Consider the following 12,485-nt stretch of genomic DNA (forward strand, 5'->3'; position numbering starts at 1 on the left):
GCATAGAAATTAGAAGACCACAATTCTACTGTCTCCCCAACAAAGAAAAAAAACTCCTCCACAAATACTACACTAAACTGCAGAGTAGTTCATATTCCATTTGTCACGTGCTAATAGACATGACTCTCTTCCTGTCAGATTCTAATACAACTCTTAGTGGAAAGGAATATGACATCAAGTGTCTAAAATTGCCCTTTTTTATAAGGATTTTAAACAGGAAAAGGTATCATATAATGAGATCCTTACTGAAGCCTGAGATTTTATTTCACTATGGATACAAATTTAAAACAAGGCTATAGGCTGTTGTGCTGGCAGCCATATGAAATGAGATAATATTTTTTATAATCGCAAATTGCTTCGCATGTTGTGCAGATTATAGAGGAGCAAAATAGATATTTTCTTTAAATTTGAGTACCTGCAGGTATCTCTGTTCAGTGCTGCTTAGAGCTTTCTTTCAGATCTTTTTTCTTTTTTTTTTTCCCTCCAGTTGAAGTTTCCCAAGCCTTTCTTTGCAAACCAAATGATTATTTTATCATTTGGATACCTGTGGGCAATCCCAAGTGTCAATGAAGCTAAGAATATTGTCTGCTAACTGAGAGAACCATTATCTAGTTCTCACCTTCCCATTTTAACATCATCGCCAGGGGTAGGCCAGGTGAAGCACAGCTTTCTCTGGTAGCCTTGTGAAGTATAGTGTCAAAGTCTAATAGCTTGGTTTTCCTTCACACAAGCGTTTCAATTTCTGGTCCTGGGATCCAGAAGAAGAGCGAAAGCGCCAGGAAAGGTGGCAGCATGAGCAAGAGCGCTTACTTCAGGTAGGAAAGAAACTACATGTCTTCCACCACGTGGTTCAGCTGTTGAATTGTCCCTTTGGACAAAAATTGGGCATTTTGTGTCATGTGTTCCACGTCCTCTGTGGATGCTTGAGCAAATTCTGTGGCAGATGAGTGATAAAATGAGCATACACACATGTTCTCTGTGTTTTGGGCACTCTTACATCTCCCTTCCCCACTCCATGGAAAGACCAAAAGGATTTAGTTCTGCATTCCAGTGCAGAGTTAAACCAAATGTTGATAGTCAGCTATATTTAAAGTATGTTGAGCACAGACTGCGAGACTCTTAATTACTTGGAGCCTCTTTCTCAAGACTGATAATTTGCTGACTCTGACTCCTATGCAACTCTTCTTTAAAATAGTGGTCTTAACAGATTTTTGTGGACTTCTGCTTTGTTTACAGGTTCTTCTTGGAAAACATCCAATGAAATTTGAGCATGAAGGGTTTGGGGGTTTTTTGTCGGGGGGGAAAACCCCCTCGAAACAACCACTGTTTTTGCCTAGTGGTAGAGTAAGCTGTAAAAGGTCTAGGTTTGTGTCCTAGTTGGAAATTTCCTTTAATTTCCTCCTTGGTCAGTAGTCTTTTGAAACTGTGATTAGAGTTGATTGCAACAAAAACATCTCTCTTTCTTTCCTCCATGTAACAGAAGAGCAAACAACTGTCAAAGGATGGAGAATAATAAAATGGAGTCCTTTCCTCTTTTGAGAATAACTTGCTTGTCTCTCTACTGCTTTCTTGACATTATTTCTTTTTGTTTCCTATTAAAACGGTGTAAAATTCTCATCATAATTTTTCTGGCATATGTGAATGTTCTCTCAATAGCAATGCATCTCTTCTGGATTAGGCAGATGTGGTTCCTAATTTGTACAGAAGTTGGAACTGGTGTAAAACAGATATGGAAGTCATCATACTTGCCCATATTCACACCAGTTCTGTCAAACAATTTTGAAGATCACTTTGAGGTAATTTTTCATGCAAAACTGTGTGAAAACAATTCCCAAGAAATAGTTCCATCAAGGGAAAATAATCTACTTAGCTAATTATAAGCTTACCTTCTTCAAACCTTTACACGCTATTCATTTATCTTTTAAACTGGCACAGGTATTCATCATTCATTAAATTGTACTCACATCTCTCTTAAATTAATACCAGTATCTCCAAAACCTGCTTCTTTAAATGTTAGTTTGCTGAGTTTTTAACGTAAAATCCATGCCTAAGTGTTTTGGGGTGTGCGATAGCTTTTTGGAACTCTTAATACTGTATAATAAACAAGGAATTATTGAAATTGTTGAGAAATTCCATTTCTGACCAAAGATTTTTAAACTCCTGACAAATTAAACAACTTCTGATATGTTAAAAGTTCCAAGTGATTCGAAGATGTTAAATGTGCTAGAAACAAGTGGGGAGAATCTGAAAATAAATGCTTTTTTTGACACTCAGGGATGTTTCAAATTTTTATCTTCCTATTTTATCCCATTTCTGAAAGCAGGTTCATTTTCACTGTGAAGATACTACTTCTAATACAGAATGCTCTGAATTTACCTGTATTTTATGTTCTTACAGGAGAAGTATCAGAAGGAGCAGGACAAGCTGAAAGAGGAATGGGAAAAGGCCCAGAGAGAAGTTGAAGAGGAGGAGCGTAGATACTACGAGGAGGTATGAGACTCAAAGGAGGAGGTTATTTACTGACTTTTTAGGTATTTAAATGCACCCACTTACGTAACGAAAAAAATCCCATACCTAGGTTAATTAATGAAAAGCCTTCTCAAGGCTGAATTCTCAGGAGGATTATTTCTCCTAAACACTAGCATAGGCACCGAAGAAATACATTTAAATATTTAGACAGGTATCCTCAGAACCTCCGCATAGTTGGGGGTGTCTAATTGCTGTGCAAGTCAGGGTGAGTCAGTATGGTTGTGTCTGGGCACGCTCAGACTTCCCTCCAGAGGCAGAGCCTTGTGCGTTTTGGCATATACTTGGTGCCTGGACTTGGTGGAACTCCAGATGAAATTGTGGTCTGCCTTGGGCTTGATCATGTAGATGTTTTGTAAACTGGCCTTGTTTTAAAATGAAAAAATCACAGGAAATGTTCAAAGCTTGCAGTTGTAGAATATTAAAAGTATAGAAGATAGTGTTTTTCTTGTGTTGTATGTGGGTCATTATTGCAGGAAATTGGAAAATATTCATGTTTTCAGTTTGACTAGTTGTACATCATGCAGACTGATGTCTTATCATCTGTGCTTGAGAGCCATGCATGTCATCTGAACAAGAAATCATTCTTTTTTCAACTTTCAGAAGAAGTTTCTCATGTACCATATTTTTGTACGGAATTTAATAGGCTGCTGTTGTGAGAAACAGTGGCACCATCCCAAGTGGAATATTCTTTCCAGTTTTGGATGTCCCATCACAAAGATGGTAATGGTGAAAGGAAAGCGAGTGCAAAACCTTGAGGCAAATTAAAAATTGAAGTGTTACCTTTACTCTTGGTTACCACAGGTTCTTGCCTGGCCATCTAAATGTGAGCATGTAGCCAAACTTTATGATTCTACTTTTTAAGCTCATAGTTGACGTTCTGTATTTTTAACTCCTGCTCTCTCCTGATCCTCTTTTTTTTAGGAACGTAAGATAATTGAGGATACTGTAGTTCCATTCATTGTTTCTTCAAACTCTGCTGAGCTCCTCTCTTCCTCTTCCTCTACCAGTGAAGGAAACAAGACAGCAGTGAGTTTCTCATGGATTAGTAAGGCAATAAAGACTAAGCTATCTTCGGTGCAAAGTTTCATTCTTCCCTAAAGGCTAACAAAGTCTGGGGACAGTAAGAGTACTCCCTGGATCCTTCATGTAGCTGATGATATGTCAGACCGTTGTAACTTGTGTATTTTTACATCTGAGGAGCCATACTCCTAAGCAAACTGCTCCCATCCTATTTTGGGCTAGAGCAGAGGCCGATAGTTCCTCTCTTTGCAGTTGCGTCTCTTTAACTGGTGCTGTGAAAAAACAGTCACCTGTTTCTTTTAGCTGCCTTCTCAATGCCAACAAAATCTGAAGTGATTTCCCTGCATCCAAAATTTGGAGTGTAAGATAGTACTGTAAGCATATCTGAGATGAGATTGAATCTACCTCCCCACTTTTCCTCCTTTCCTCTCCCACCATCCCTCCTAGAAAGCAGCAAAACGAATGTAGAAACTCTACTCTCTTTTGGCTTATGCAGCACAAAATGTTTAACTTGATGTATCTGGCATCTAACTACATAAGTGTTTGCCAGAGATCAGAGAAGGACACCCTAGGTGAGATCAGTAGAATAAATGTGGGATTCCCAGACTTAATTTTTTCCTGCCTAAGGCACCCACACCAAAGACATCTGCCTTTTTCTGTTCAGCTCCAGGATTAAGAATACTGTATCATCTGGTTCTCCTCTCACCCTTCTTGCCCCTTCTGATCACTCATCTCTGTGGAGGGGCATCAGCCATGGCCCTTTTTCCACATAGCTGTGTAGCAGTAACTTCCTGGGTGAAGTTGCTTATGCCACATTCAGGGCAGTGTCTGCACTCAGAAGTGAAGGATCTCATGCCTTGGCTTGCTCAAGCTCCACCAGTTAGGTATGGCCCACTCCAGTACCGTTTTGGAAGTAGTACTGGTGTTGCCATTTGAGAACACCCAGAGATGTGAGTAATGCTCTGCCTCCTGGCAGAGTCAAGAAGATGAGGTCCCTCACACAGTCCTCCCAAGTCCAATGGGAGACTGTCTACACTCTCAAAGTCGTTCCAGGATTTCTGCCAAAAGTACATAGTGGTAAGTTTTATTTCGTCGTCCTGAACACCATCTCATAATTGGTCAGTCCTGCACTTTTTTGTTTCACGCTCAATTTAATACAATTAGTTGATTGTTTTAGCTGAAGTCTTTGTTAAATCCAAAGTTAGCCTTACCAAGGTCAAATGATTCCACTGAATAATGTGAGGTGTTCTTTATGATAATAAGGTGTGCCAACACAATATATCTGGGGGCAACCTGTGCTTTTCTCGTGCGTGTGCTGATGTCGAATTCAAGGGAAGCTCCTTGTTCCCTCCCCTGCTGTTTTCTAGAACATAACTGATTCAAACAGCTCTCCAGAGGAAGGCAAAAAAGAAGTTACAAGGCAGAAAAAACTGCTCTGGGAGCAGGACAGTATACCATCTCCGAAAAGCAAGGAAAATGAACTCTGGCAAGAAAAGAGGAGGTATGGATCAAGCCATTAACATTTCTTAGCCCTGCGGAGCTTTGTGGTTTTTAGACTTCTGGGATGTCACATCTGCCCATGATTGATGCTGGAGCATCAGCGTCTGGTGGCCTGGTGATAGGTGTAATATATCCTAATCAATATTCACTTGCCGCAGGCTTAGCATGTACGACGATGTGCAGTGCTAGTTTTGCGTATCAGAAGGCTCGACTTTCCAGCATATGGCTCTGCTGAAACACTGTCACAGCAACCAGATCAGAGCTCAGATAGCTCAGACATCTCCGTGTGGCACTGCACTGTGCCACAAGTGTACAAGTTTCACAAACCATTTGGAGGAATAAAGGAGCAGTAGCTGTTTTCACTCAGAATCTGTGTGAGATTGCCTGGCTATCTCCGAAGCGCTGTACCCAAAATTAACAGATGGTGTTCAAAGTCCTGATCTTTACCCAGCTGCTAATAACAGCTTTCACAAAGATGAGAAGCTTCTGATGATGCTGAACACTGGATAGAGAACACTGAGAAAAGGTGTTTCTTGGGCAAAGAAGCCATTTTCCACAAATCCAGAATGATCTTTAGTGCATGTCAGTGGCAGCTTGTGAGGCAAGTAGGAAAACTTGGCATATTGGGAGGCTTGCTAATTTGCGACAGTTTATCCTCATTGTTTTGTTATTGCTGACACAATAATAAAAATCTTGTTGCAAAAATAAACTGATATTCAAAAGTCTGGTTTTGCCGTTATATTCTAGGTGGCATTTTTCCAGGCATTATTTATGCAATGTGACTTATTTTTATTGGCAGTGGAAATAAAGTGCTCTCGGGACACCCGGAGACAGGTATCTTGAAAGGAGGTGAACAGGAACACCAGGTGCCAGCGATGGAGCGCAGCTCACCTGCCAGGCTGAATCTGCCATTGACTCAGGGTGAGAGTCAAGACTCTTCATATGCATGTGTTCTTTTCTAGATGGAAAGCTCACAGGTGTATACAGTGGCTTGAAATCTAACTCAGAGAATTTTGGAAATTAACAGTACACATGTATCTCCAAAATTAGGATCTCTCAGATTCTGTTAGCAAAGGTAAATATGTTAAAGTGAAATTTAAACTCTTGTTTTCATCAGAAACGAATGTTTCAGATGCAGGTAGGAATCTCGTTTGTAGTCCTGAATGTTCACAGTAGTAATTAAACACAGCTATCTTCCATCTTTTACATAATCTTACATATGTATAGGATTTATCTTGACAAAGAGAGCATATTTCCAACACTTGTTTTGTGTTTTGATAGCCAATTAGATTCTTTATGTCCATTTCAATCCAATAAAAATCACTGCCTCTGATGTGTAACCTTTTCAAGCCAAGTCTAACGTGACACTTGTCTCAATTTTGTCATTAGAAATGTCTGATGACATTTAAAATTAATAGATTTTTTTGAAGCTCTCATAGGTATTGATGTTTTTTGAATGAAGGAATTTCCCCGAAGCATTGCTGTCAACAGGGTCACCCTAAAAAAAAAAGGCAAATTCACTAATCTAGCATCATTATCTAATGCAAGTGAACAGTGGAAAGTAAGTAAGTAGGAGTAAATGTAGATTTAGAAATCGAGTTTTAGATTTTTGTTTTCAGTCTAGCATAAAAATTGATAATTCTAAAAAATGTAACATCTATGGATAGAAAAAGTTTCAGTGTTATTACTTGCTCCAAACGCAAATTCAGTTTATTAAACTGAGCACGTTTGCTTTCCCTGGCACGATTTTATTGTATCCTTAGTGCTTTGATAAAGGTTGCTCATATAAAGAAAGCGGAAGATATTACCCAGCAATCCATCCTTGTGGATTTGTAGTTGTGATTAAGCAAACTTCAAAGGTTTGACAGTTTTTAATTTCTTCTGCAAATCGGGTTTTTTCTAGGTTCTCTTCATCAACTTGGTCCCCTAGAAATATTCTGACAGCTCCTTTCTTGCCCCCTAAAACATCACATCCTTGCTCTCTCCTTAAGTCCTTAAATTAGTCAGGACTAGGTTTGTTGGGGCTTTTTTTTTTTTTTGTCTTGATACCAAGAATAGGGAACAGGCCTTTCATAGGCCCCAGTGAAGTTTTTCTTCTCCTCTAAACCAGCTGGTTGGTGCACGACAGGGTAAGGCTCTCCCCAGCCCGTGAGCCACAAAATTGGTCTGGAAGAATCCAGGCAGTGCGCTCCATCTCAAAAATGGGACGGTTGGCTTCCTGGGCAGCACACAGATCATTGCACGTTGCTGGGAGGCTGCTGCTGACACTGAGCCTTGTGCGACCATCTGAAACACAGAAGGAAATTACCTGGGAAGAAATCCGTTTATCAGTATCATCAGTTTACCATGGAGAGCAGTGACTACACCACCTTCCTCTTAACTCTTGATAGCAAGAAGTTTGGATCCCCAGGCACCACAGGAAGTTTCTGACTCTCTAGTACTTCCTTCCTTAGGACAGAAGTACTTTATTTTCCCAAGTGCTACTCATGGACAGCTGTTTGATCTCTTCCTTTCCCCCTTCAGAAACTGAGATTTAGCAGCAGGGCAGGTCATGTGTACGCGAAGGTAATGCAGGGGAACATTGTCCCATAGAGGTCTTGTGGCATAGCAGAGCCTGTCTCTGACATTGTGGGAGGTTTCTGAGAACTTATTTTTAAGTAACGGTACCTCTCTTGTCTTCTTTATAGTGTGCCCACAAGCTATGCTGGGCTATAAGTGTTGACAAAAGCATTTTATCACAAGTATTGAGATTTCTCCACCTCCCATTGTAGACATCTCCTGGAATCAGCAGTTGCTGACAAAGCAGTCCCCACATCGTGCAGAGGACATTCGGCAGAGACCGCTCCTGGGCCACGGCACGGGACAACAGCCGAGCTCCGCAGGAGAAACAAGGAGGTGAGAACATAGATTAAAAGTTGTTGCACACGTTGAGAAGTCCTGCTCACTCTGTTCTTATACTTCTACTCAGTGTTCTTTATCAGTTAAATTTCGTGGGCAGTCCTGCAGTGTGCAGACACTTTTGATTCCTGGCTCTCCCACCAAGGCTGCCAATGTTGATCCACTTCTTTTCTCATTACAAGTTCCCCAGTAACTACTTTCACAAGAGAGGACACCCCCTGCTTGCCATTCTCTGTCATCTTTCTCTTTAGCTCTTTAAACGCTCGTCTACGTAACTGTTCACGTGCTTTATTTGATTTAAGACAAACATTTAAAGCTAGTAAGTGGCTAAATATCAGGGTGGGAATGTCAGGTGAAGTCTGCCGCTTTGAAGTTGGTATCTGAGGGCTTCATTCCTCAGCTTCTAAATACACATTAATTGCTACTTTCTTGTTCTTTAAGGATTGTAGCTTTTAAAAGAAAGTACATAAATATTAATATTTTCTTTCTGCTATAAATTTGGTGAGGTTTTTTTTCTTGTCTGATGCTTTGCCTTTTGTTTTCGAGTGAACACTACTAAAAAGTAACACCAGTTCTTTCAGTAAAGAAGGGATATGTTTACCTAATATTTGCAAAAAGTGTACCTATGTAATGAGAAAGGAACATCTGTTTTCATTAGCATATATATGCACACAGTCTCCTGCAAATACATTACCTTTATGAAGCTTGTATCCAGTCAAAACCAATGTAGATTGAGGTTTCATTGCCTAATTGTCATAACAGACTGCTCACGTGTGTTTGAGAAAATTGTTATTTAATCTGTAAACGGCTTTGAGCAGTGAGAGGTTGAATCAATCCTATGATTTCTGATAACAAAAAACATGCATGGTTTTTCTCACCAAATTCTCGTGGGGTAGAATGGATACAAATAGTAATAAACCACTTTTCAGTGCTGGGGGCAGTTGGATTATCTGGTTCCGCGGCAAGGAGGGTTGGAACTGGATGATCTTGTAAGGTCCCTTCCAACCAAAACCATTCTATGATTTTTACTCAGTAAAGGGCACAGATCCTCCATCAACAACCCCACATCTGCTCTACCAGTGTGCTTCTGAGCACATCCCCTGCGCAACAGAGTACAAGATGTTGTGCCTTATCTTCATCATGGTCTGAGCTACGTTGGGTTGATAGGTGGGTAGAAGTCTGCACGTGGCTGGTGACCTTGCGAGTTACCTGATTGAGCAATAGCAAGCAGATCAAGGCTCTGAACCAAAAAAGGGGGGGTATTTTTCATTGTGTCAAAATAGCAATGGACAGCAAATTTATGCCTCTTTTTCCTTAGATAAAATCTTTAGAACTGGGAATTCTGAATTCCATCAGCTGGAATTTCTCCATACAAAACCTTAGTTTTCACTTGTTCTTCAGCTGTAGTAATGCATTTTCTCTCCTGTATTTTAGGGCAGGCTACCAGGAGAACTTCCGGTCCGGGCCATTGTCTCCCTGCTCTCCTGCTGCTCTGAGTCAGTCACCTAACAGGTACCAAAGGTCAATAAGGAATTTTGCAGACCGAATACACCTTGTAGTCGCTGGTGAACTGCCACAGTGTAAATCGTACTAGTATTATGTGGATGCACTGTTAATTCTTCTGAATGTTGCAGTTCATAACCATCCACGTAATAAACATGTAGCTCCCTCTCCCATATTTCTTCCCTACTTTAGCAGTATTGTTATGCTTTAAAATAACACAGTTCAGAAAGCACCTGTAGGACTCTGCTTGATCATTGAAATTTTAATGAAATTGAAATGGGATAACATAAGCCCTAGTCAAAGCAAGCAGTAAAGTGTGAATTCAGAGCGCTTGAGCCAAAGGATGTTGTCCTCATTGTGAATAGTCACATGCTGAGGAGTAAGGTATGTTCTAGATGATGTCACTGACTGACATTTCAACATTTTCATTTTTAAAAAATCCTTCCTTTAATTTCCAAATTTGAAACATATTTAGCTTACATATTTGCCTACATTCATGCAGATCTCCTAGAAATTTAATTGTCTCAGGCAATGATCTGTGCAGCTTTCGATGAGATATGTGTACCAACTCTAAATAAATGTTAACTGTAGCCTGATGTGTATATTAAATATGGTGAACTTATACAACACAGAAGCCATAGCAAGTGTTTATTCTATTTAAAGAACATTTTCCTTCATGTTTGATAGCAAAGCCCTCCTTCTGATGGCATTTGCATTGGCATGAAACTATGAGGAATTTTTAATGGGAACAATTTCTTCTGGTTTTGCTAATTGTAGCTACAGTTTTGGTGGAACTGCAGATCATTTCTGGCCACATGTAGCTAGTCTTGATAGCTTCTTGATATTATTTAGTAGTTATATCCTGATCTGAGACCTTTTTCCAAGACCTTTTCATGAAATAAATCTTAGTTTTTGAAATAATGAATGGGATGTAATTCGTTGTTCCACTAAAACATTAGAAAACTTCTCTTAAAAAAAAAAAAAAACAAAGCCCTTTATTCTTTGATTCAACCTTTCAGTTTGTCCTTATGATAACTCTGATACTGGAGAAATTAAAACAAAGATGAACTCAAAAACAATGCAGAGGGATGGGAGCGAAAGGCTTAAGGTCATAAGGGAGGAGAAGAAACAGGAGAAGTTATTGTAAAAGGAATAATGAGAATGAAGCTGTAAGAGAAGGCAGTGTTGTGCCTGGGCTGTCACTGGACGTGGTGGAATAAAGAATGATGGGCTCAGGAGTGACAGCAATTAGATGGAAGCAAGGACAGTTTTCTGGTCATGATGAGTCTTTCTGCTGCTTCTGTCTCTTTTTTCTCTTTTATTTTTTTTCTAGTGACATTTTTATCATGATGCAGTCCAGATCCATCTTTGTTGGTGGCTTATTATGGCATTACACCAAAAACACGAAGCAAGATATTGTAAACTTGCTTATCTGTGTACAGTTTCATCAAACCATCTTTTTCAAACTTATACAGTATCCTGAAATTCCTCTCCTGGTTTTAGCCCTGGCTAAATAAAACATGACAACAGATCCCTTTTGGTCTCAGGTTCATCTCAGTGAATGAACATCAGTTCTGGCAGGCTGGCAGACACATGAGAATGGAAGAGCGTGAAACAAAAAAGTGTACACCTGCACTGCCATTAAAATCATTATGAAATGTTTTTTCCTGGGGCTGTGATCCCCCACCCAGCTGTCATCAAACAGCTGATTTACTCAAAAGGTCTAGATAGGACTGAAGCTTAAGGAGAGAGTTGAAGTATTTTTGCATTGCAGATGGAGATCCGATTTCAGGTTTCCTCTAACTAGTTGTAACATTAACAGGCGTTTAGCTGCAGCAGCATAGACTAAAATTAGTTAGCAAGTGCCTGGTCTGCTACTGCAGATACGCTGCTACTGTTGACCTCGACGGCTTGTTTGGGTGTAAGAGCAGCATTCTCTGTCTTCTGATTTGCAGTAAGCAAACCCATTTGCAAACAAAATGAAAAATTTCCAGGCTCAGAACCTGACTTGGGTAACTCATGTGAACATCTGCTTTGATTGCTGTGGCATTGACTAGGTCAGGTAATCCACAGGTGTGGTTCCTTGCCATCCAGGCCTCTGTTAAGGGCTTGCATCTCCCTTGATCCAGCACAGCAGACTGGCAGGGAAATGGTTCTGAGCTGCTGTGCATTCAAGCATTTTAAGTCCTCTGCTTGCTTGTCTGCAAGGCAGATGTGCAGGCTGATTCAGCAACACGGTTGAAAGGTCAATGTGTATTTATGTGAAACCCCCCAACGCTCCTTCCTCCCATCCTATCCCTCTCCATTAACCTGTGTCAACATTTGGCTGCGTTTTAGCATCAGTTGCTGTTCTATTTTCTTAAAGTCACATTTGTCTCATAGATCTGTCAGCGGAAAGAAGCTTTGCTCTACCTGTGGACTTCCTCTTGGAAAAGGAGCTGCCATGATCATTGAAACACTTGGTCTTTATTTCCATATTCAGTGCTTCAGGGTATGTCTCTTGCTTTATTAAGAAAAATCTCAACTCACGCACAGTGTGAGGAGAGAGTATGTTGAGGACTGCAGATGTGAAACTGAAAATGAGAGGACCAAGGGATTTGCATGTTTGTGTGGTTTTTTGCTTGTAAAGAAGTGGAAGTAATGCAGCTAATGTGTTATTTTGCTGTCAGATATGTTAATTGGACTAAAATCTATGATTTAGCAAGCAAACATAGCTTCCTCACTTACAGAGGAAAGCATCATGTAATTTCCCAGTTGTACTCATTGTTGTTTAAGTATAGCATAGTTACTTGTGGTTTGGGGTTTTTTTTGGTGGGTTGGTGGTTTGTTTTGTTGTTGTTTTTTTTTTCAAAAGCCTGGTCAGTCCTGAAGCCATCTTTGATCTGACCTATGCTTGGAAAGCTTTGACTATGGAATGGAAGATGTATTCTGGCTTTCACCAGAGCTCTCGGCAGAAATACTTCTTGTCTGTTCTCGAGTGTTTCAGTCTGGAAATTACTCAAGATATTGTTTTCTAGAGAACTCAGAAAGTATCC

The 12,485-nt window shown here is 40.1% G+C and overlaps 1 protein-coding gene across 3 annotated transcripts in view; it reads left to right on the forward strand.

Moving 5' to 3' along the window:
• LIMCH1 (LIM and calponin homology domains 1) overlaps positions 1 to 12,485 on the forward strand; it is a 187,776-nt gene that overhangs the window by 172,223 nt on the left and 3,068 nt on the right. For 2 of the 3 annotated variants that reach the window (XM_086611391.1, XM_086611393.1), the window contains 8 exons: positions 732 to 815; positions 2,398 to 2,490; positions 3,451 to 3,555; positions 4,917 to 5,050; positions 5,849 to 5,970; positions 7,821 to 7,944; positions 9,382 to 9,468; positions 11,833 to 11,941. In XM_086611391.1, coding sequence (XP_086467517.1) covers positions 732 to 815; positions 2,398 to 2,490; positions 3,451 to 3,555; positions 4,917 to 5,050; positions 5,849 to 5,970; positions 7,821 to 7,944; positions 9,382 to 9,468; positions 11,833 to 11,941 — 858 coding nt within the window. The remainder of the gene's footprint in view (positions 1 to 731; positions 816 to 2,397; positions 2,491 to 3,450; positions 3,556 to 4,916; positions 5,051 to 5,848; positions 5,971 to 7,820; positions 7,945 to 9,381; positions 9,469 to 11,832; positions 11,942 to 12,485) is intronic. The other variant, XM_086611392.1, reaches the window with a different exon arrangement.

The sequence above is a fragment of the Tauraco erythrolophus genome, chromosome 5, assembly GCF_009769465.1.
Source record: "Tauraco erythrolophus isolate bTauEry1 chromosome 5, bTauEry1.pri, whole genome shotgun sequence".
Lineage (NCBI taxonomy): Eukaryota > Metazoa > Chordata > Aves > Musophagiformes > Musophagidae > Tauraco > Tauraco erythrolophus.